At 36.0% G+C, this 24,775-nt stretch overlaps 1 protein-coding gene across 6 annotated transcripts in view; it reads right to left on the minus strand.

The window, feature by feature from the left end:
• LOC106669929 (zinc finger protein 1-like) overlaps positions 1-24,775 on the minus strand; it is a 565,181-nt gene that overhangs the window by 31,933 nt on the left and 508,473 nt on the right. Inside the window, exon 1 of one of the 6 annotated variants that reach the window (XM_014399814.2) lies at positions 19,288-19,469. The exons of the other annotated variants lie outside the window; for them this stretch is intronic. Coding sequence (XP_014255300.1) covers positions 19,288-19,309 — 22 coding nt within the window. The 5' untranslated portion in view covers positions 19,310-19,469. Of the gene's footprint in view, positions 1-19,287; positions 19,470-24,775 lie in introns of those variants that run through there. 6 annotated transcript variants of the gene reach the window in all.

The following is a 24,775-nucleotide window of genomic DNA, read 5'->3' on the forward strand; positions in this document are numbered from 1 at the left end:
ATAATGTACAAGATTGACAACGGTCGTTCAAAAACGAAAGTGGTTTATTATCACGGTTGTTTTATTATTAAGGTTAATTAATTTTTGTTGTTCTTGATTTTTCTTCCTTCTTTTTAAAAATTTAGATTTTCTGTCATTAAATCCTTCTCTTTGTCCAAGCATGTCGTTAATTTTTTTTTTAATGCAACGGTTGTTCAAAAGAGTTTTCTTTAGTTGTTGCGGTTGTTTAATACCTTTTTTTGCTTTTTTTAGGTAGTTAAATTTATTTTTAGTTGAGGGCTTCACAGCCGTATTTTTTATCTACAACGGTCGTTCAAAAATGACTGTAGGTTATTATCACGTTTGTTTTATTATTAAGGTTAATTAATTTTTTGTTGATCTTGATTTTTCTTTCGGAATTTTAAAAAAGTTAGATTTTCGGATTTAGAATTTTTTTAGATTACAATTTTAGATTACAAAAATTACTGTATTATCGAATAATGTACAAGATTGAGTAATTAAATATAGGTATTCACGCATTTTATGATAAATTTTCCTTACGACACTTAACTTCGACAAAAAACTATAAATATTAATCCATTTATGTTTAGTAGTCATAATTTACCGTATTAATTATGTGTGGTGATTAGTGACCGTTAGTCGATAATTATTCAGATATCGTTCAAATCAAAAATGAAAGTAGTTTATTATAACGGTTGTTTTATTATTATGGTTAATTAATTTTTTGTTGTTCTTGATTTTTCTTCCTTCATTTTAAAAAGTTAGATTTTCTGTAATTAAATCCTTTTCTTTGTTCAAGCACGTCGTTAATTTTTTTTAATACAACAGTTGTTCAAAAGTGTTTTCTTTAGTTGTTTGGGTTGTTTAATACGTTTTTGTTTTTTTCTTTTTCTTTAGGCAGCTAAATTTATTTTTAGTTAAGTGCTTCACAGCCGTATTTTTTATATACAACGATAATTCGGACATCGTGAGATGTATGTCTGGTGTGATGTAGGTTTCAGAAAAACATTTTCTTTATCGTGCCAACGTTTCGAACTTTATTGAGATCATCTTCAGTGCTCAAAGTGTTTGTTTTCTGCGTAAGTGTGCCATTCTTGCGTGTCGTGTTGAGAGTGCCCTACATCACACCAGACCGCATCTCATGATTTCCGAATAATCGTATTAATTATTTTAATTAATTACTTATTTATCAAAGGTCTTGGTTGGAATGAAAATGTTAGTATCACAAGCAGATTCGAACCCATGACCTTCGGCTCAATACGGCCAAGACCTTAGATAAAAAGTGTAATTAATTACTATAAACATTTTAAAAGGGGACCGCGGTAGCCGAGTGGTTAACATGAGCGACTCTCACGCCGCGGTCGTGTGTTCGATTCCCACCGTCGCCCCTGGCCCTTTTTTCACAATAACCCCCCCAAATTTGAACACACATATATGAATTGTCACATGGCTAATATGCATAGTTCATAACGAAAAAAAAAACATTTTAAAAATAAACTAATCTATGGAAACCTCTCTTTAAGCATTAAATTGATTGTGGGGGATAGTTCTATCGCGGGAGTAACTAAGGTTGAACCTGTAGTTTCGCAGTTTCTTTGATCTGCCTGTCAGACGCGTTTCGGCATCTCGACATCTTCAATAGTTAACTTCCGTGCTCGCTAAAAAGAAAATCTGACAAACTTAATAATAATAGGTAAAAATTAAATCTTCAATACGACCTGTTATTGATATTTTTTAAACGTACAAATGTATGAAGCTAAAATTTTAATTTGGCCATAGACACATACAAAACTGAAGATGGTGAGAAACCGAAACGTCGACAGAAACCCAAGCATTAATCGTCAGCATGTTTTATCCTAAAGTTAGAAAACACTTAAATAAATATCAGCTATGAACTGGTTGAACCTCAGAGTTCAACCTGTAGTTTGGCAGTTTCTTAGGTCTGCCTGCCAGACGCGTTTTGGCATCTCGACATCTTCAATAGTTAACTTCCGTGCTAGATCAAAAGGATATCCGACAAACTTAAAAATAATAGGTAAAAATTAAACCTTCAGTACGACCTGATATTGATAATTTTTAAATGTACATATGAAGCCATAGAAATATACAAAACTGAAGATGGCGAGAAATCGAAACGCGTCTGACAGAAACAAAAGCGCAAATCTTCAGCATGTTTTTGTCCTAATGTTAGAAAATCAATAAATATCACCTATGAATTAGTAGTATGAAAGGGGTTGCATATATGAATGCAAGTCGGAAAGGAGCAAGTAATCAATGCCCCACATCTGCATGTGTGTCGCCTGGCTGCGACCTTGTTCGCCACGTCCAAACAAATCGAATTTCAACTTCTCCAACATGCACGGTGATCATCTGACTACCTTTCAACGATTAAAGGCCTAGATTGGATTTTAAATGTACGAGTTTTTAGAGGTCGATGAGGTGAACCGACAACAATAAATGTTGTTAAAGGGATCAATAAGAGGTGGGTAAAGGGGTTAGGGGTAGGACATAGGGTGCGAGGGTCAGTTACACAATAAGGACCGTCTGAGTCATGGTGTATTTCCCTGCTCCTACCCCGATACATTGACTCATGTTTTATTGCACGTGAAATATTTTTTTTTTCTTTTAGTTTCTAAGCTCACGTGCTAACATTTAACAAGCTCTGAGAAAATCAGGTAGCCACTTGCCATCGTCATTACGATAAAGTTTAATAGTAAAAGTTAATCTTATCTGTTAAACCTTTAAAGTCAAACATGCCATTCACTAACGGTCACTCCGATTTTATGCCCACGATTCAAAAAGTTTTCTGTCCTACGATTTTAAATAAGTTCCAGGCAGAACAAGATAAAATTTTCCACCCTACATTATCTACAACGAGAAATTTGTATAAAATCGCTTTTAAGTTGGTTTCCAAGATATTTCTTTTAGCACAAAATAATACATAATATTTTATAATTCATCATGAATATCTGATTTATGTTATTGTTTTAATAACTGAAACAAATCTTTGTGTTTTTATTCTTTCAAAATAAATGTTTGATGAAAGGATTAGATGTTTGGATTTCTCGAAACACTCTGATGAGTACAATACCGATGCAAACAATACAATTATCTAGAATGTTTTTTCAGCAAGTAGACAATTGTTTCAATAATGGAAGACCTTCTATTTCCAATCGGGGATAAGAAGGGTGAACGGAATTTTCCTTCCGTACAGCTACTAAAGATTTATCTATTGATGCTTTCTACAAATATGCAAACTTCGACTCTTCTCCAAACAGGGGCAGATGGAAGGACGTAAGTCACCTTTTTCTAAGCGTTCCGGTGCAAAGGTCGGCTCACGAGCTGTTCGAATCAGCCGCTCCTTTCTTAACAATCGCTGATAACAAAATGAGGAAAAACTTTTTGTTATATCTGAATTTCTTGGAACAAACCTGAAAATCTGTATATACATGTTTAAACAGGGAAATGAAGTTTGATTATTTTTTAAATATTTTTTTTCCTACATGTATGTTTGCCACAAAGGCACTCACAAACTTATTAAACTCATAAAAACATATTAAACAGCCAAAAATCTTTTAAGCGACCGCACTTTAAAACAACCAAAATTTAGAAGGAAGCGATAAAAAAAATAAATAAAAAACTTTTGAACTAAAACAAAAATTAACTGGAACCGTTGTAGGTAAAAAAAATTAACGAATGACTGAAAACCTAACTTTTTAAAATTCCGAAAGAAAAAGCAAGAACAACAAAAAATTAAAGAACCTTAATAATAAAACAACCGTGATAATGAACTACTTTAATTTTTGAACGACCGTTGTAGATAAAAGATTTTAAAAAATACTGCTGAGAAGCACTTAACTAAAAAAAAAAAATTAACTACCTAAAGAAAAAGCAAAAACAAAAACGTGAAACACAGTTGCATTAAAAAATAAAATAACGACGTGCTTGGACAAAGAGAAGGATTTAATGACCGAAAATCATCTCATTTTTTTAAAATTCCGAAAGAAAAAGCAAGAACAACAAAAAATTAAAGAACCTTAACAATAAAACAACCGTGATAATAAACTACTTTAATTTTTGAACGACCGTTGTAGATAAAAAAAAAATACTGCTGAGAAGCACTTAACTAAAAAAAAAATTAACTACCTAAAAAAACGTGTTAAACTACCGAAATAACCAAAAAAAAGTTTTGAACAACAGTTGTATTAAAAAAAAAAATAAATAAAATAACGACGTGCTTGGACAAAGAGAGGATTTAATGACCGAAAATCATCTCACTTTTTTAAAATTCCGAAAGAAAAAGCAAGAATAATAAAACAACCGTGATAATAAACTACTTTCATTTTTGAACGACCGTTGTAAATAAAAAAATACGGCAGTGAATCACTTAACTAAAAATAAATTTAACTATCTAAAGAAAAAGAAACAACAAAAACGTATTAAACAACCCAAACAACTAAAGAAAAAAACTTTAGAATAACCATTGTCGGTAAAAAAATAATAAAAAATGCTGTGAATTTTATTATTTTTTATTTAAATAGAAAATAATACATATTTAACAGACATACATACGAACGGGCTTTTTCTCAAAAACACCGACACCCCGATAGTTGATATGACATCTGCTGATGCAAACATTAAAAAAGAAAAAAACAACCTTTTTAATACTTTCAGAAAAACAGAAAAAGGAAGAACAACAAAATATTGAACTTTCATAATAATGAAACAACTAGTTAAAAAATTTCTGAACAACCGTAATAATATATTAATACAATTTTTGAACGAACTTGTAGGTAAAAAATTTACGTCCGTGCTAAAACAAAGTGTAGGTTTAAATGTCTACAAAATCAATCTGTTTAACTAATGTAAGGAAAAGCAGGAACAACAAACTTTTAAAGAACCTAAATTATAAAACAACTAAGGAAAAAACATTGAACCGTAAAATTTTTTTAAGGGCTAGAATTACGAACGACAAAAGAAATCTATAAAAAAATGCATAATACACAACAGCAAACTTTTTAAAACCCGTAATTAAGAACCAACACTAGCCCATTCAATGATACTAATTAATCAATAATTAATTAATAATCAACCTTATCAAAGACTAATTGTCACGAATGTTGCGATTGTTACGACAGAAGAAGGGTGAATTGATGTTTTTCAATATTTTAAAAGCTTTAACTTATGTAATTTTTTAAAATGTTTTAATGACAATGAACGAGACTCAAAATGAAAAAGATAATAAAACTGTGTTCCAGCAGATGTACCGCTGTACAAGTACTCTGATGAGCACGTAACATGAACTTTAAACATCCTAAGAAAATTTTCCAATTGATAATAATTTGAATTTGTCGTGCATATCTAGGAATATAATTATTACTGTAATTTAATGATAATTAACTGTGATTTGTTTGTTTTTAACTTTCACGCGATTCTTCATTAAACTTCTGAAAAATTGTATTACGTGAGCCAAAAGAATTAAGTGAATAAAATCGTAGAATAATGGAGTCTTGGCAGGTTTTTTTGTTCTAGGATTTATTTGTTTATTTTATGCTATATCGAATATCGTGTTGTTAATTCCTAAAGGGGAAATTCAATGGGGTTTTTGTAATTTACCGATAAGTAGGACATTTGCGGTCCCTTGGAGGAAATGGCCGTCGGTCTTTCCAACGATTGACTTCCCAGCGGCTTTAAAGCAATCCATTAACTATATCGCTATATCGGTATAATTCGAATTTGAAGGGGATTGATCCGGCATGTAATGAAAAGAGGGTTAGGGGCAGGAGGAGACCACCTCTCTCACTCTATCTCTCTCAAGGGAGATATATTAATGAGCGGGGTGTGTAAATCAGGCCCAGATGTGAGCCTCAAGGTGGACATGTGCTCCACGGACAAAAATCAATGGGGACCTCGGGGAGAGATTAATTCCCGAGTCAGGAACACCTGTCATACGGTATACCCTGATTTACCGACCCTTCCTTGCCGTCGTTATGGCCCACCTAGATTTCAGCACCATGAATTGATGAACCTGCTGGCGTGGCTTTCTTGGAAATCAATTGCGACCCCTTTGGAAACAGCGGATTGCTTTCGAGAGGACGTCAGTTCGACAACCATTTCCTCAATTGAACACTCATTGATAGAAGAACCGTTAAAAAATAGAAAAGAAACAACTTTTACCGTTGAAATTATTGTGCTATTAGAATTCTGCTATATGAGTAAGAAACTGCCCATTTATGGAAAATCTTTCTTCCTCATCAAAATGATTTAGATAACAATGCCAACGTCAATCAAATCTTCAAAATGTAAAATAAACTGGAAACAGTTACTGCGTGGGTGACAGACTAGAAAATGTTAAAAAAAAATCACCGATCTTTAAATGTTGAATGTGCATTTTCCCCTTCAGCATGGACCGTTAAAGTTCTAAAATAAGTCTATTGTTTGTTACTTTATCATTCCGGTCAGTCTATCCTCGCTGATTTTTGCTGGTTCAGGTTTTATTTTTTCTAAATTTTTTTTTTAAACGAGGATTCGCAACAACAGAGGTTATAGGTCAATTGAACACTCATTGACAGAAGAACCGTTAAAAAATAGAAAAGAAACAACTTTTACCGTATAAATTATTGTGCTATTAGAATTCTGCTATATGAGTAAGAAACTGCCCATTTATTGAAAATCTTTCTTCCTCATCAAAATGATTTAGATAACAATGCCGACGTCAATCAAATTTTCAAAATGTAAAATAAACTGGAAACAGTTACTGCGTGGTGACAGACTAGAAAATGTTTAAAAAAATCACCGATCTTTAAATGTTGAATGTGCATTTTCCCCTTCAGCATGGAGCGTTAAAGTCCTAAAATAAGTCTATTGTTTGATACTTTAACATTCCGGTAAGTCTATCCTCGCTGATTTTTGCCGGTTCAGACGCCTTTCGGTATTTCGCCTTTCTACAGTTCATGGGAGAAATTTTAGTCATGAGATCATGGATGGCGGGGGTGTAGGTATTAGTAGTATTAATACTATTTATCGGTGTGTTTGATGTCGGGGTCTTTTTTATGATAGGTAACTATCAAACAATAGGTTTATCATCCCGCAGACTACAGGAGGAAAAGTCACATCTAAAATAACTAAAATAAGATGTTCTGCTGAAGCCAACAATAAAACGAAAATGACCGCATTTCTAAATCTATCCGTATATAAAGCGTTGTATTTTTTTTTAAATTTTTTAATTTAATTTAATTTTTTTTAAACGAGGGTTCGCAACAACAGAGGTTATATCAACCCTCGGGTACCGATTTTTTTTTGTTTAAATTAAAGCCTATTTGTAAGTATGTCGGGTTCGAATGCGGGGCCGCTGGATTCGAACCCAGGACCTTCACCTTACAGTAATGAGCGCCGTGTTAACGCCTAAACCATTGCGGCCACCGACGCCCCCTGTTTTATTGTTTTTCTGAAACTGTTAGAATTTCAAACGAGTCTCGAGTTAAATATGTTATTGTTCTAGAATGAATTGGCCTGAACGACCTTTTTTGATTTACAACTGTTAAATGACTTTAGGAAGGTTTTCACAAGTTTTCAAAAAGTCTTTTCAATTTTCTATTCGAAATTTGTAACGACTTACTAAATACTAAAGATATCTAAACGACAGAACTGATTTTCTGTCTAAAAGTGCCTAGTTGGAAATCATTGAAAGAAATTTACTTTTTATTTATCCACTTTTATGAGCCTTTCTTTTTCAATCTCGCTTGTATTTTCTTAATAATGCTCTGTGAAACCTAAAGCTAAAACGAAATAGCACGTTTGAACATCTGTTAACAGACACCAGAACGTGCAGGTATCGAGGGTTTAATTTAATTTTTTATTTATTTTCGTTGAACAACAGTAAAATATACCAAAAGTAAAACTGCTGATTTGTAGGAATGTAAAAATAATTTAAAACGAAAGCTGGTAATTTAAGAAAATATAAAATAAAACAAAATCAAATTAACAATTTCGCATTAGAATGCGAAGAATCATTGAGTGATGACTCTTTTTTGCTTGATGTCTCACTGCCCAACAGGACACGAGGCCACTGCAGCTTTAATCACCTAGGAGGATTATTGGGAATAGTACGGGATGTTAAGGTTAGGACTAACGGATTGTGGTGTAATGAAAGGATTTGTGGAATTTTCTGTAACGTGATCACATCTTTCACAAAAGGAATGTTAAGGTTATTATGGATAATATAGTTACGTTCAAGGATGGGTTTAAGGCATTGCTATTTTCGGAAGACTTCGGATGTGAAATCTGTATACGATGATAGTTGGAATGTTGGCTGAACCCTACAGTTCAACGTTGTACTCCCAAATGGTTTTATTATCGTACTGAAAATCATTGGTTTGTTGTGGATCGTCAGTTTGATCGATTTTCTAGCAGTCGTGAGAGTGTTAAGTCTAGTCAGTAGTTCCTGTTTTTTAGTCTTGCATCCCGAAAGGGAAGACCCAAGGAAGAAGGGAAATTTTTTTTCTTATTATTTATTTATCTAATCTAATAGGTCTCCCCCTTGCTGGTTAATCCTTTTGAATACACTTTCTAATAAATATAATATTTTAATAAATAAATAACAATTATGGGTACAAGGAGTAACCAGCCCGGAATGAAAAGTTCACGGAAACACTAAGATCTAACAAGTAACTTATCATAGGAAGAAAAGGAAGAAAAAACTAATCAGGTATTTTATCCACATAGCTCGGCTAACAGGCTTGAGGACCTCAAACGTCCTCTTTTCTTTAACCAGTTCGTTGAGGGTCGGTGGCCAAGTGTGGCGGAAGAGGAGCTTTAGTGGTTCCCTCACACTCTCAAGGAGGGGGCAGTTGAATAATCTGTGTTGGACACTGTCATCAACTCCACAGTCGGGACACAGTGGACTGTTAGCTCTACGGAATCGGTGCAAGTAGGCGTTGAAATTTCCGTGTCATTATTTGAGTGATCCAGAAATCTGGTTGAAACCACTTTGCTTTTGCTCGGTCTTAAATACTGGGTAGAAACTCGTGGGTTAACCTTCCCTTGGTGCTTCTGTCCCATCTTTCCTGCCACAAGTTGACTATCCAAACTGTAAGGATCTCCCGGATCTGCTTTCTAGGTGCAGTTCGTAGCCTTTCCCTATCTGACGCATTCAAATTTACCATTATGGGCTCCTTTCCATCTCTTAGTTGCCGGATTGCAATTCTACTGAGGAGGAAAATGTCTATTGGTGCAGCGGAAGCAAGGACTTGGAGGGCGTGAGTAGGGGCTGTCCTATAAACTTTAGTCGTTCTCAGGAGCGCTATTCTTTGACTCTGCTCGAGGACGCTTCTACTCCTGCTTTGCAATTTTGTTCCCCAAGCTGCTCCTCCGTACGTGGCAATGGGCAGGTGTACATGGAATACCGGTTGGCACCAAGGATACTACCCTGTGGGACTCCAGCCTTAACAGGATAGTACTGAGACACGGTTGTTCCCTGACTTAACAGAAGCGGTCAGTCAGGTAAGATCGGAGATATGGAAGTAGGTGAAGGGAATGATGCCCTTGAGCTTACACAGTAAATCGGGATGCAAGTCCTATCAAAGGCTTCAGCGACATCAAAAAAAGCACCCAAGCAGTACTCCATGCCAAAAAAGGAAGTGTTTTTCTCTACAAAAACGTGGCATTGCTGGCTGGATTGTTGAGTAGTGTTTACGCAAGCCAAACTAGTGGAATGAACTGTTTTGTTCTTGTAGGATGGATAAGTGTTATTATATTAGTTGTTATATTATTACTAGTTATTTTATTATCATTAGTTTTTAAATATTATAGTTATTTTATATATTAATTTTGAAATAGAACACTTTTAACACAAAATATATATACGTAATTCACAATCTTCGCAAAGACTCGTAGTTTTACCATATTTTAGATTTCCCTTTTTTTCTCTCTTTTTTGCGGTCTGGTGTGACGTAGGTTTTAGAAAAACATTTTTTTTATCGTGCCAACGTTTCGATCTTTATTGAAATCATCTTCAGGGCCTGGGATTTACAAACATTGTTTACATTATACAAATACATGTAAGATGTGACAAACATGAATTTAAAGAATGCTAGAAATTTTAGACTCAATCAACGTCGAAACTTTGAAATAGAAAGATTGAGTCTAAAATTTTTAGAATTGTATAAATTCACTTGTTAACACATCATACATGTATTTGTATAATGTAAACAATGTTTGTAAATCCCAGGCCCTGAAGATGATTTCAATAAAGATCGAAACGATGGCACGATAAAGAAAATGTTTTTCTAAAACCAACGTCACACCAGACCGCATCTCACGATCTCCAAATAATCATGACTAACGGTCACTAAACACCACACATGATAGATAAGATTTATACACCTACATTTATTGTAGAAATGAAAAAATATGTTTTTCAGCTCTAGTGTTGTGTTTAATTTAACAAAAAAAAGATCACAAGTGGAAATTCGAGCTATTGATAGTCATAATTTAACCATTAACGGTCCAACTCGTTTCGTTACCGCTTAGGCTAAACAGATTCAACTTGTTATTGACTTTAGATGTATGAACCCAATTGATACGGGCGCTATAAATCATTTCTGTTTCTCTCGTCAAATTACTTCACTGTTATCAATAGTTCACATTACAATATTAACAAAAAGGGACATCGTAAAAAATTCAGACCGTCCGCATGTTACGTCTTGGACAAGATAAACACGTTGGCTTTTCCATTTCAAAATGATCACCGAGTAAATTGAGTCGGACTAGGGGGTGAAATGCACCGTGAACAGTTGGGGTACCTGATTCGGGGGATGCTGAGCACAGGTCGGGACATGTGTTGGCCATGACTCACTAATTCCCGTATTGATTGTCTTCTTAGCGATCAATACTAACTGCATTTAAATTGCAATCTCCCCTAATGCCCTATTAACATGCACTTTTGGCCACACCGTCGCAGCGGTGTCCTTATCGCCTCGACACCTCGCACCTATTGATGATCCCTCAGGTGGTTAATGACCATCTGGCCAGTTGTTTTGTGGAAATCCCCACTCCCTCCTTGGTTGTTCTGATTGTTTTGTATTGGCTATCCTTGCTTCTTTTGCCTTACATAGTCAGTCACAGGTGGCGGAACTTTATCGGTGCAGCGAGAATAGGCTGACTAGATTAAACGTTACAACCAATAATCCTCTGTACACTCTCTGCGACCAATATTGGACTGTTGTGCAATCTCCATTTTATTTAAAGCCCTTCGGTAAGTTTACGGCTGATTCGAGTCGATAATACTTCCAGAATCAATAGTGTCCAGGCAGCAGACCCTAGTCTTAAAACCTAGCTTTGGTTCTTCTGCAGATAGTTTTTGCGATTTTTCTTTTATGAACTTTTTCGCATGACTCTCTCCTGAAATGCAATTCAGGCAATTTGGTATGCCGCCGGAGCCAAGCCGATAAGTGACCTTATCGAACTTGACCAATTTATAATCTCGTTTCCTCTGCTCTATATGCCCTGGTACCTAACCACGAGCTATTTTGTTGTCCCCAATGTCTGACAGAACCTTGATGCAGTTCCGTACTGCTCTGGATTTAATTACAGATGAGGTAGTTGATTTTAGTGCCACCTGGCTGCCCGAGTATATGGCCATATTTTTATCGGTATTGAAACTTGCTTTTTGAATTTTTGATCTCCTGGCATTGTGTTCAATAGTCACAATCTCAGCCTGAAAGTGGTATTTTGTCTAATGCCGCGTACTCGGACACAGCATAGACGTCAAGAGAAAATCTTACGAAATAATGTGGACTGAAGAACAACTAAAATACTAAAAATAATAGAACGCTAATACAGAAATTTATTGACCAAATTTTATTGACGATGGCCATAACAAAATAATAATTCATAATTAACTAGTTGGCCTAAGGAGAGCTTGGAGTGGATCGAAGTCACGATAGCTCAAGTGGTAGAGTAGCGGCGTATCTAGCCGAAGGCCGTGGGTTCGAATCCCGCTCGTGACGCTGGCTTTTTTATCTCAACTAAAAACCTTAATTAATTGAAAGATATAATTCATAATATATAAAAAAAAAGTGTCACTCTAATGCAAAGTTCTGTAGAGCTCATGACCACCAAAAGTCGACAAAGGCAGAACTTGGTTATTCATCACGAGCTTTTACTGATGATGGCGTAAAGAAGAAAAGCCAATTTATTTAACCAATGGCAGGTTTGTTTTGATTAGAAACCTAAGATGGACCATTTTAATTTTTAATTTTCTCAGACGCCACCTCTAAAATGGTTAATGTTTTCATTTGAATAAATTAGAAACAATAAAAAAAATAGTAAATAGAAAATTACCATCCTAAAAGAAGTTGCACGTATTTAGTGAAGAGTGTCTCAAGAGGCGATAAATATTGCAATGCGGGGCTTTTTCACGATTTCCATCTGGAATTTTTACTGATGATGGCATAATGAATTAAAACAAAAATATTAGATCAAATCAAGGACTAAGAGAAAGAAATTATATCTATTTTTTTTCGTAAATTGATTTAATTTATTAATTATACATGATTGCGAGTTTCCTCATATCTGCGAAGAATCTGTACGGGCACTCTCAACACGACACATAAGAATGGCCCAATTACGCAGAAAACAAACACTTTGAGCCCTGAAGATGATCTCAATAAAGATCGAAACGTTGGCACGATAAAGAAAATGTTTTTCTAAAACCTACGTCACACTAGACCGCATCTCACGATCTCCGAATAATCAATAATATCATGATTTCTCGAACATCAAGATTTCATAGAATCGTTTTATTATTTATTATTAACTGCATTAATGAAGTTGTTTGCCAAAAAGAAACAAATAGACTAAAGTAATAAATTATTGAATGGTGATGGGATAACAGAAAGGTATGATCTGAAAAACCAAACTGAATCCTTCTATTTTCAAAATTTTGCCTACAACGTGACCCTATCGACTAACAGTACTTTTTACAATTTGTCTATAAGTAGTATAAATTTCGTTGTAAGGCCAGTTACGCCCTATTAGGTGCTCATGGAACACCTCCAATTTTATTTAGCCTTACAGAAAAAAAAAAAAAAAACTTCGTCGCCACGATAAAATCACATTAGTAGTAGCACATGCGGATCTCTGCCCGTCCTGAAGACAACTTGTGGGGTGAATATCAAAGGGAGTGAAAATATTTCGGGTAAGTAATTGAAGTTACTGAGACGATACCCGGACCAGAAGGCACGTCCTGCCGTCGGTAAACAAAAGTGGGCCTTTCGGCAAACAAAGCCCCAAATTTCCACATCGGACAAAATAGGAACGGAGCCTGTCTTAATTTATAAAAAAAAAAGAAAATAAATAAAATTAAGTTGTTCAATTAATTATACAAAATTTTTTCGAAATGAAATATTTGTATCACAGGCGGAAATTTCATTGAGAAAAATTTGTATATAATTAATCGAGTAATTATATAATTAAGCATAAGCTGATGAAAATAATTAAAAGTTTATTTAGAAATCGTGAGATGCAGTCTGGTGTGATGTAGGTTTCAGAAAAACATTTTCTTTATCGTGCCAACGTTTCGATCTTTATTGAGATCATCTTCAGGGCTCAAAGTGTCTGGCTTCTGTGTAATTGTGCCATTCTTGCGTGTCATGTTGAGAGTGTGTTACACAGAAGCCAAATACTTTGAGCCCTGAAGATGATCTCAATGAAGATCGAAACGTCGCACGATAAAGAAAATGTTTTTCTGAAACCTACATCATACCAGACCGCATCTCACGATTTCTAAATAAATATCGATTAACGGTCAAAATCACCACACATAATTAAAAAGTTATTCAGATATCGTGAGATGCGGTCGGGTGTCATGTATAGTTCAGAAAAACATTTCTCAGATATCTGAATAACTATCGATTAACGGTCACTAATCTCTACACATAATTAAAAAGTTAAAATTAAGTTATGTTAAAAACCTGTGGTAAACTTTCAAGACATATATTCTATTAAAATGCCTTGAAGTTTACCATTTTCCTCCATACTTTGATTATCATGTCAAGAAAGTAAAACTATTAGTGTGTTTTAAAAAATCTCGAAAAACTATACAAAAATTAATTAAATACGGTAGTCGAGTGGTTATACCTACTCTTATTTGCCAAGTTAGCGGTTCTAGGTTCGAACCCTGACATAGCCCATTGCTTTTTAGTTTAGAATAATATAAAAAAAATGTTGCAAAATCCTTTGAACCTTTGTCAACGATACATAATGAAAGTTAAGTCCCGTGTGTGACAGGAATTATTTTATTTTTCAGACAAATACGAGTACATTCCTCTCGATAAATATTCAGAAATCGTGAGATGCGGTCTGGTGTGATGTAGGTTTCAGAAAAACATTTTCTTTATCGTGCCAACGTTTCGATCTTTATTGAGATCATCTTCAGGGCTCAAAGTGTTTGTCTTCTGTGAAATTGTGCCGTTCTTGCGTGTTGTGTTGAGAGTGCCTACAACACGCAAGAATGGCACAATTACACAGAAGACAAACACTTTGGGCCCTGAAGATGATCTCAATACAGAGCGAAACGTTGGCACGATAAAGAAAAGATTTTCTGAAACCTACATCACACCAGACCGCATCTCACGATTTCTGAATAATTATCGATTAACGGTCACTAATCTCCACACACCTCTCGATAAAGTATACCACCCATTACACTCTCTCCATTGATGACACTTTTGAAAAAAAAAAAAGTTTTTAAGTATAGATGCTTAGTACAAGTTATTTGTAAGTTCAGAAATAATATAGATATTAGATCATAAATAAACTAGTCACACTTCCCATCTATGCATTGTTTAAATTTTTTAAATAATTTAAGCAAAAATCTTGCAACTTTTGCATTATGTTGTTATTGAATTAATTAAAAAATTATTTCCATTGAGTTAATATTTTGATATTTTACTGGTGTATAGGTTGGTAAAAATAATTTTCCGAACCGGCCTGTTTAAGAAAAGGCCTGAATGACATCGGTAAAACAGTAAATAATCAGTTTAGACCAGATAGTATTTTTCATTGTATCTCAAGGAGATTTGTGAGCTAATCTTTTTTCACGTGAAAACTAATAATTCCTAGAAGCTAGATAACCCTAAAGAGACATACTTATCATTTTTCCCGGGAGAAACTTTTAAAATTGATGGAAGGGATTTTGCCCATTGATGTTAAATACACCCGTTATCGGTGCTACTCGTGACACCGTTTTTCCAGTAATTCAAGCAACAAAAGTTTTTTTGTCCCTTCAAATGCAATTTTCCAATTGCTCTTCCCGAGGATGATGATTCACGGCTACCTTCTCCCCCCAAGTGCTGGGTGAGGTCAAAAACGCGTCATTTGAAATCTGCCTGACTCACGATCTTTGATAATACCTCCTTTGTCCAGGGGAGCAGTGTGACATATCAACCACTTTACGTAGAAGGTCCGCGTTTGTCATTACGTCCAATTTGCGACGACCTTAAAACGGCTCTGATAAATGTCCAAGCACCGCCCATGCGATTCCAGACGGTCAAAGTTTCCAACATGTACCTAACCACTAAGCAAACATTTCTTTCCATTCGTTTGTATTCTTTTTAATAATAAATACAAGCCAAAACTGTTTTACCTACCTGTTATTTTGGTAAAACACATTTTGCCATACAAATTTCCTTTAAAATCATGATTTTTTCTAATTTACGTTTCTAAACATTATTAAACCTGACCACTAATAAAATTTTCCCTATATCTATCAAAAAAAGAACGCCACGGGTCGGTGATACGCATGATGATTATTGCTCTTTGATAGTAAATATCTACAAAGATGCGAACGAACAATGCATCGTTTATCAAAACATGAATTTTATTTACAACAGTCGAAACACGACAAAAGTCGAACGGATAGTATGATGATAATGGTGATGATTATGACAGGTTGATGATTAATTCTTTATTGTTATAAGAATTCGCTATTGCAAGAGCATACCTCCGACAACCTGCTGATTGGAAGGCGATGATTAATGTAGACATGCGGAATGTCACAAAGAAATTTTAGAAACCTTATCGCCAACCGTTAAAACAATCCATTATATTTAGTGGTCTCATGGACCAAATTACTTCTTTCAATTAATTATTCTTTGTATGTAAGGTCTTGGTTGAAATGAAAATGTTAGTGGCACGAGCGGGATTCGAACCCGCGACCTTCGGCTAAATACTCAATTAGAGCAGCGGCGTATTGAGCCGAAGGTCGTGGGTTCGAATCCTGCTCGTGACACAAACTTTTTCATTTCCACCAAGACCTTACATACACAGAACATTGAAAACAATTTTTCCTTGAACAGCAGGTAATAAAATTATATGGTTTATATATACATATAAACGTTCGGAAAATAATGAGAAAAAAGAAGAATCCAAATATCTTGGAGCATATCTTTGTCCCGATTGTAATAAAAAATTTTAAAAGAAAAGGCGTACTTTAATTTATATTGTAAATAAAAGATTTTTCTCCCATTTAGACACTGATAAATTAATATATACAGCGAGAGGCAAAAAAGAGGCCTCTCTTAATATTTGTAATTATCTCTTGATTATCTTACAACAAACAGTATTTGGTCCGTTTTATTAGGATTAGAGGTAAATAAAACAAAGATAAAATCTCCAAATTGTGTTTACAATTGGATTTTGTAAATAAATCTTTGAATATTCAATATCTTCTTTGTTGGTTTTTCTGTAAAGCTTGTCTTTAACGTTCGGTGGTTTGATATTTTTTAAGTTTCTTGAGAGATGGTTTTAAGTGATACAAATTCGGCTAGAATCATAGCATTCATTGTTGGAAGGTGGAAGAAGTCAAGCGTATGAGGCCAGGGTGGTTAACATTTTCAGAACAACCGTCCGGAGGGTCGCCATCGCTATCAAGATACTGGAGGTTACTCAAGAAAGCATGGATCAGGTCGCCATCGTGTTACACATCAGGGAGATAGTCGTTTTATTGTTTCGAATGTACTCCGTATTCGACTTTCTACCGCTTTTGAGATCAAGCAACGACCTCAACAAGTTAGAAATATAAATGTCAGTTGTCGCACTGTAAGGCGGAGACACGAAGCTGGATTTCGTGCGAGAAAGCCTGCCACTGGTTCAAAACCTCTGACAAGGCATAGAACAGCTCGATTAAGTTTCGCAAGAAATTACATCAATTGGGCAGAGCAAGATTGGACTAAAATAGACGGATGACTCAAGGTTTAGTCTGAGGTCTTCTGATAGCCGAGAGAGGGCTTGGAGAAGAACAGGAGAGCGATATATCTCCGCAACATTTTTATTCCGGAGAAGCTTTGGAGGTGGTGGTGTAATGGTTCGGGCAGGATTTGTGTAGAAGATCGCACAAACTTGATCTTCACCTAGGGTTCCTCAAGATCTGCGCGATACATTGAAGATGTGTCATCAGAAGATTTTGGTCCTTATCTGCCACTAATTGGAGACGGTTTTATGTTTATGCATGACTTACATAGATCGGAAAATTTGTGACTACTTGGAAAGGACAACAATCCAATGTTTGGAGTAGCCAGCTTGTCATCCCGATTTAAACCATATCGAACACCTTTGGGACTATTTGTCAAAGATGGTATAAAGTCGCCCAATGATGCCAGAAAATTTGCCGGAAGAATGCCGCAGTTGGAAGAAAAAGGAGTATGAAAATATCCCACAGCAACACATTCAAAACCTCATACAATCGATGCCAAGTCGAAGCAAGAGCTGATCAACGCAAGAAGAGGAAATATTTCGTACTGTATTGAATATTTTCTTAATTTTTCCGTAGCAACGTTTTGGTAAGTATTTAATATTATAAAATTCTTTTAATCGATTATCATGTGAAGGCTGATGAATAAATATGATAATAATTAATCTTTATGTAATGTATTTGTTAAAATAAAAAAGCTAGTGTCACGGGCGGGATTCGAACCCACGACCTTCGGCTAAACACGCCGCTGCTCTAACACTTGAGCTATCGTGACCTCGATCCACTCGGACACAACTGCCCATCTCAACCTACCTTTTGAATTTCCCTCCTTTTTTGCCATTTTTCAAATGTCGTGTAATCAGGATTTGATTCTCGGCGACAAATGAAATGGTACAGGAGATCTTTAGTGTTGGGGACCGCGGTAGCCGAGTGGTTAGCGTGAGAGCCTCCCGGTTCATAAACGCAGCGGTCGTGGGTTCGATTCCCACCGTCGCCTCTGGCCCTTTTTTCACGAAACCCCCCCCAATATGAACCACATATAAGAATTCGTCACCATGGTTAATATGCATAGATCATAAGGCAAAAAAAAAAGAAAAAATCTTTAATGAAGATATACTTCATTTTACTTATTAAATTCATTATAATTCGTAGACCATTATATTTGAAAAAAATGGCAAAAAGGAGGGAAAATTTGAAAGTAGGTTGAGACGGGAAGTTGGTGTCCGATTGGATCGAAGTCACGATAGCTCAAGTGGTAGGGCAGCGGCATATTTAGCCAAAGATCGTGGGTTCGAACCCCTCTCGTGACACTAGCTTTTTTATTTCAACCAATACCTTACATAAAGATTAATTAATTGAAAATGTTGTTTGGTCAATCGGACCACAAAATAATTATCATCATAGTGATTATTTGTAAATAGTTTGTTAAATCTGTTTAAACATTTTTTTTTCACTTTAAAACTGTTTAGTAGAGAGGACATTTATGATAATCATTACATTAATATATTTGTTAGTCCTGAAATAATGATAATAAAAACGACAACCATTGGGATTATTTTGTTAATTATCTTAAAAAAACTAAGGTGATGATGATTAATCATCCGTAGGAAAACGGACGTATTTGTAAATCAATTAAAACGATAGGTGACTAATTACATAAATCAATAAACACCGTAAATTTTTTCTTTTTTGCGGCAATTTGAAATGTCAGTGTAATCGAGGTCATGATTTGATGGCCATCCTCTATTGAAATAATAACCCAGTTTCCTAACGAGATGCCGTAAATAAAACTTCCATATTATTAAAAGAATTATTAACTATGTCATGATCGCGCGATATTTCGTCGTTTTCCAAATCGGACGGCTGTGATTAATCGTCAAACAGGTGTTTAGGAGTCGATTCCCGACGTCAGCGTTATCAGAGCGATTCCGCTCCTTTCGCTGATGTCTGCACCGGGTTATTGAATCATATTACGCCCGGATCGTACAATGCAAATCAGCTCGTAATAACGAAACAAATGTTAAGCAGATACATACCGTGCATATTACAGTGAGCCATTATGTAAATTGTGAATGAGGAAGGGCGCCTCGATAAATTGGCCACAATTCGCGCCGGTTCGGAAATAAATTTCCTTCCAGGCTGCAAAATCGGCCGATCGTGAAAATTTTCCCAAAGGTCCTGATATAATTAATACGACTTTACGGAGGGAGTTTACGCTCTCGACTAGCCCTCGTCTACGATAAGGAACGCCGTGACGATAGGAAGTTGACGTAGGACGATTTACGGTTCGTTATATAATTTCCAAACAGTTCGGCACCCCTGTTTTTGTATTAAAAAAACAAAAAAAAGACACGATCGGTATTATTCTATTTTACTGTTTTCAATCACAACTACGTAACAAACAGGATTACCTTTAGCCCATTAAATCTAACCTATACTGACCTTCTTATCGTTTTTAGCTGATTTATAAATTAAAGATTTTACTCTTTAAAGAAATTCAATTTAGTGGGAAATTGCGCAGAAATATAAGCCGTTTTATATATTGAAAAAATATAAATGTTGAACATCATGTATAAATTCACTAATTTCGTGGTCCGCTTGACCAATTAATACATTACAATTAATTCAGGTTTTTAGTTGAGATGAAAAAAAGCTAATGGCACGAGCGGGATTCGAACCCACGATCTTCGGCTAGATATGCCGCTGCTCTACCACTTGAGCTATCGTGACCTCGATCCTCCACTCGGACATCAACTTCCTATCTCAACCCCACCTTATGAGTTTTCCCTCTTTTTTGCCATTAAATTCACTAATTTCGTGGTCCGCTTGACCAATTAATACATTACAATTAATAATAATAATTTTTCAAGCGTCAAGCGGACCACGAAATTAGTGAATTTAATGAATTAAAATGAAGTACACTTCACTAAAGCTCTCCGTGGCCATTTCAATTGTCGTCGAGAATCCAAACCGATTACACGACATTTGAAAAATGGCAAAAAGGAGGGAAAACTCATAAGGTGGGGTTGAGATAGGAAGTTGATGTACGAGTGGATCGAGGTCACGATAGCTCAAGTGGTAGAGCAGCGGCGAATCTAGCCGAAGATCGTGGGTTCGAATCCCGCTCGTGCCATTAGCTTTTTTTATCTCAACTAAAAACCTTAATTAATTGTAATCATGTATAAATTATTTATTCATGGTTAATGGCTGTGGTGGTTGCTGCACCAATGAAAACGCTTTAATTGCTCAAAAATCAAAATTTGGCCAACGTTTCAGGCCTTTTTTCAAGTTCAATTTCACACAATTTCTGGAAAGAAGAAAACAACGCCTGAGTGAATTGTAGCAACGACACGTTTCCCACTGAGGGTCGCAATGTTGTTAGGACAATGAGGTTCTTTAACGTGCGCACATGGCACATGGGCTTATCACACGTTTAGTTTCTCAAGATCGGAGCGACTCACATCCGCTCACGGGAGGGGGTGTTAATCCCGTGAGGTTTGGTGTAGAAGCCACCGAATCCATCGCAACAAATCATACAGACATGACTTCTCCCGACTGGCTCTCTCGATTGAGGTGAGTTAACATCCATGCCCCTAACCGTCGCGCAGAAAGGAATATCAAATAATAGGCTGCATCTCCCACCGCGCTACCTACATAGAAAAGACAACTCTATCTCCCTGATTGAAGGGACCCCGCTAGCGTCGAAACTACCGGATCCGTCCGGCCGCGGATTGAAGTGGAATTTCTAACCATCCCCTAGATGAAACTGCCTTAGGTAAAGGCACCACCGAACAACAGGCTCTTCTCTAAGTACCCGCCAGGGGCCTCACCTACGGCCAACGACGATTCCATTCCCACATTGCACGCTACTGGGCTTGGAACGTGATACACTGTGCTATCCCGTCGTCCAGTTTGTTGTGCACACTCCACTGTCTGGGCAGACAGGATCTAGTGCCGTAACCCCTTTGAGCTATGATCAAGCCAAAAACTCGCTTAACGCATTCGAGGGATTCTGTAGGCGGAGTCTTAGCATCCTTGCACGCTATACGCTTCCTTCGTCCGTACATTCCGTATGCATGCAAGGGTGTCATGGGCACAGGGAAACAGCTTGCCCCAACACACATCTCTTAATAAGTACTAATAAGGCTAAGTAAAGCCCAAGGTAGCGGGCTTGGTTCGATGGCGGTATTATCTTGTAAATGTGCACTGGTGGACAGGTTTGACGTTTGAGCATAAACGTAACTTGTTGGCTTTTTTCTTCATTTAACCTGATCCGACACAGATTGTACCATTCCGTAATGAGGTTCAGGTGTTGGAGTGCTACTGTTTCTAGGATAGGATCGGAGTGTGTTGATAAGATTGCGGTGTCGTCCGCGTAGGCTGTGTTTTGTGTGTTTGAACATGAAGGTATGTCAGCAGTGTAAATGGTGTAGAGGATTGGGCCTAGGATACTTCCTTGTGGAACGCCATCTTTGATTGGCGTATCGTACTTAATTTTGTAATTTGCTTAAAAATGTTTATTGTGAATTTTGTGAAATTTATACTGCACCACTTTTCAGATATGACGCAGTGTGACTTAAATCAGTTTTAGGAAAATTGGCACTTTTAAAAATCGTCATTTATTTATTTGAAATATAATAACGATAATAAATATTCTACATAATTACAAGAAGCCCAAAGAATCATCCAATTGATCTGGCCCTGTTAAAAGAACGACCTTGCGTTTTTTTATTGACGTTACGATGCGCTATGCTAATTTCATCATGCGATGGTCCACAAATGGTAAGTTCGTGACGAAATGGTTTCCTACCTATCTTGATTCGTCCGATTTTGTTTTTATCTGTTTATGTTGGTGAAGAAATCATTTCATTATTTATTTTTTATTATTATTCTGCGTGTTTATCTGTTAATTGTGATTTTTTGATTGTTGTTCTATTATTTTATTTTTTAGAAAACTTTTAGAATAAAAATGAACGAATTTTTATTTTTAACTTAATTTTTTTTTCAAAATTCGTATTGAAAACGACAGGAATTATAATGTTTTGAGTTTTTTTTTTTTTTGTATTGGGTGTTTCTATTTTCTGTTTATTGCTTGTGTTGCTATTTTCCATACAAAAAATTTTAATCGTTAATTTTTATTGTGACGGAGGGGAGTTGTAAAGTTGAACGACAGTTTTAAGATTTCGCCGGAAAACCGTGGCGAACTGAGACCGCACAATTATTCATTGGTCGTGCGTCGAAGAGGCCAACTTCTCAACAATAATAAAACGAAACAGGAAAGAGCCAAGGGAAGTTGTAATTACAAAAGTTGAAAATAAATGAACAACCGCTCCGAGGGGTATAATATCTAAATTGAACGCTTTAACAAGAATATAAATTACACCTAGTAGAGAGGAGAGAGTGGAAGAGAGCGAGAGAGCGTGAGGGAGGAGGATCTCTTCACGTCTTGTTATCTAACATCTTATTTCAATAAAGGATCCCTTCCTCCCTCATTTGCGATGCCTTTGTTCGGGGGCCAAACAAACACAAGGTGCCGTAACGAGAATTAATATTGAAATTGCCCTTCTATCTACTATGTGTGTGCAATCATCCTCTCAACCCTCCGAGTATTAAATGATAATTTATAAACGAGTCCTTATTTGCCTTATTGCGTCCTGACGAAGAAACAATCGTCGATTGACGTATTTCCTCAAGGAAACTTAACTGAACATTTCGTTTTCACCAATCAAAAAAGGAACTAGGTTAATTTGTTAATAAATAGCAAAGAAAAAAAGCCTCAAACTAATGGATTGTTTCACAAGAAATGTCAGTTTCCAAAGTAAAGGTTTTTTAAAAGTAAAATTACTATATAAAACAAAAATAATTTTATTAGAAGTATTTACTTTCATTTTCCCCAACGCGTGACAAACATTTTGCCGGAACTGAAGAATTCTGTACTTTGAAATTAAACCTAATCTGAAAACGCTTTTTGAACTTGAACATAATTTTCAAATCGATTAGGTTTTTTTTTTTTCAATTCAAATTTTTTCAATTAATTAATCTTTAAGTAAAGTATTGATTGAGATAAAAAAGTCAGTGTCATGAGCGGGATTCGAACCCACGATCTTCGTCGAGATACGCCGCTGCTCTACCACTTGAGCTATCGTGATTTCGATCCACTCGGACACCAACTTCCCATCCCAATCCCACCTTTTGAATTTTCCCTCCTTTTTGCCATTTTTCAATTTTTTTTTAAAAAATTTCAAACATTTTTTCTTTGACGAAGTTGTCTAAATTCCTAAACATGTAAAAATCTGTTGGAGACAACTCTGGAGAATAAAGTGCATGCTGAAGAACTTCGTAGCCAAGCTCTTTCAATTTGTGTACAAATGGTTTGAAACATGAAGCCTGACGTTGTCGTAGAGGAGTATAGGACTTTAGGACTTTCGGATTTAACAATGAAGGTTGTTTTTCGAGTATTTTTTTATTCATTTCATCAATTTCCTTGCAGTCCGATATAGAGGTAATGACCTCACCTCTAAGCAAAAAGGAGTAGTGAATGATTCCTGCCATGGACCACCTTTAATTTTTTGGGGTGTAAATTTGGTTTTGGCATGTGTCCTGGTCTTTCGTCCGGTCGGTGTAACCATTGCCCCGACTGACGCTGATTGTCATATGCAATCCATTTTCTTCTTGAATTCGTTCAAAAGGCTTGGTTTTTTGCCTGGCGAGCAACGAAATGTCTTAAGGCGCTTTCATTACTGTCGCTCAGTGAGCTGCTTATGAGGGACCAATAGATCAAGTTTTTTGACTTTTCCTATATTCCTTCATTGTCTTGACACGGTAGCTGCACTTGCATTTAGTTGTGTTGTGAGTCCTCTGATTGTTAGCTACCCAAACATTAGGCAGCTTACAAAGATTAGCAAACCTATGTATCACAGGGGCAATGAGAACAACCCCTACAAACGCATTAGAAACCTTGCTAAACCTACCTCCACTTGAAATATTCATACAAGGAGAGGCTAGGAAAAGCTCATTTAGGCTCCAAAAACAATTAAATTGGAAAGGAACCAAACAATTCGGGCATACAACCATAATCAATAAAATCAGACACCCATTGTTAGAAATGGGGACTGACTACATGATCCCGGAAACAATCTTCACAACTTCCTATAAAGTCTCAACAGACTATAAAGGAGAGGAAGAACACAGGAAAGCATCAGATACAATGACATGGTATACGGATGGCTCCAAAACAAACGAAGGAACCGGATCAGGCGTTTTCTGTACAAGCCCAAAATATGAGCAATCAAACTCATTAGGGAAGTATACTTCGGTCTTTCAAGCAGAAATACATGCCATCAATGCTTGTGTCCTGGAAAATCTCAAAAGAGGTTACACTGACAAAAAAATCCTCATAAGATCAGACAGTCAAGCAGCTATTAAAGCACTGGCATGTAAAAGAATTACATCAAAACTAGTCAGTGAATGTATCCAAAATCTCCAAAACCTGGGAGAACACAACAACCTGATGATATCTTGGGT

The sequence above is a fragment of the Cimex lectularius genome, unplaced genomic scaffold (assembly GCF_000648675.2).
Source record: "Cimex lectularius strain Harlan isolate CLEC.00 unplaced genomic scaffold, Clec_2.1 scaffold20, whole genome shotgun sequence".
In the NCBI taxonomy this organism is placed as follows: Eukaryota; Metazoa; Arthropoda; class Insecta; order Hemiptera; family Cimicidae; genus Cimex; species Cimex lectularius.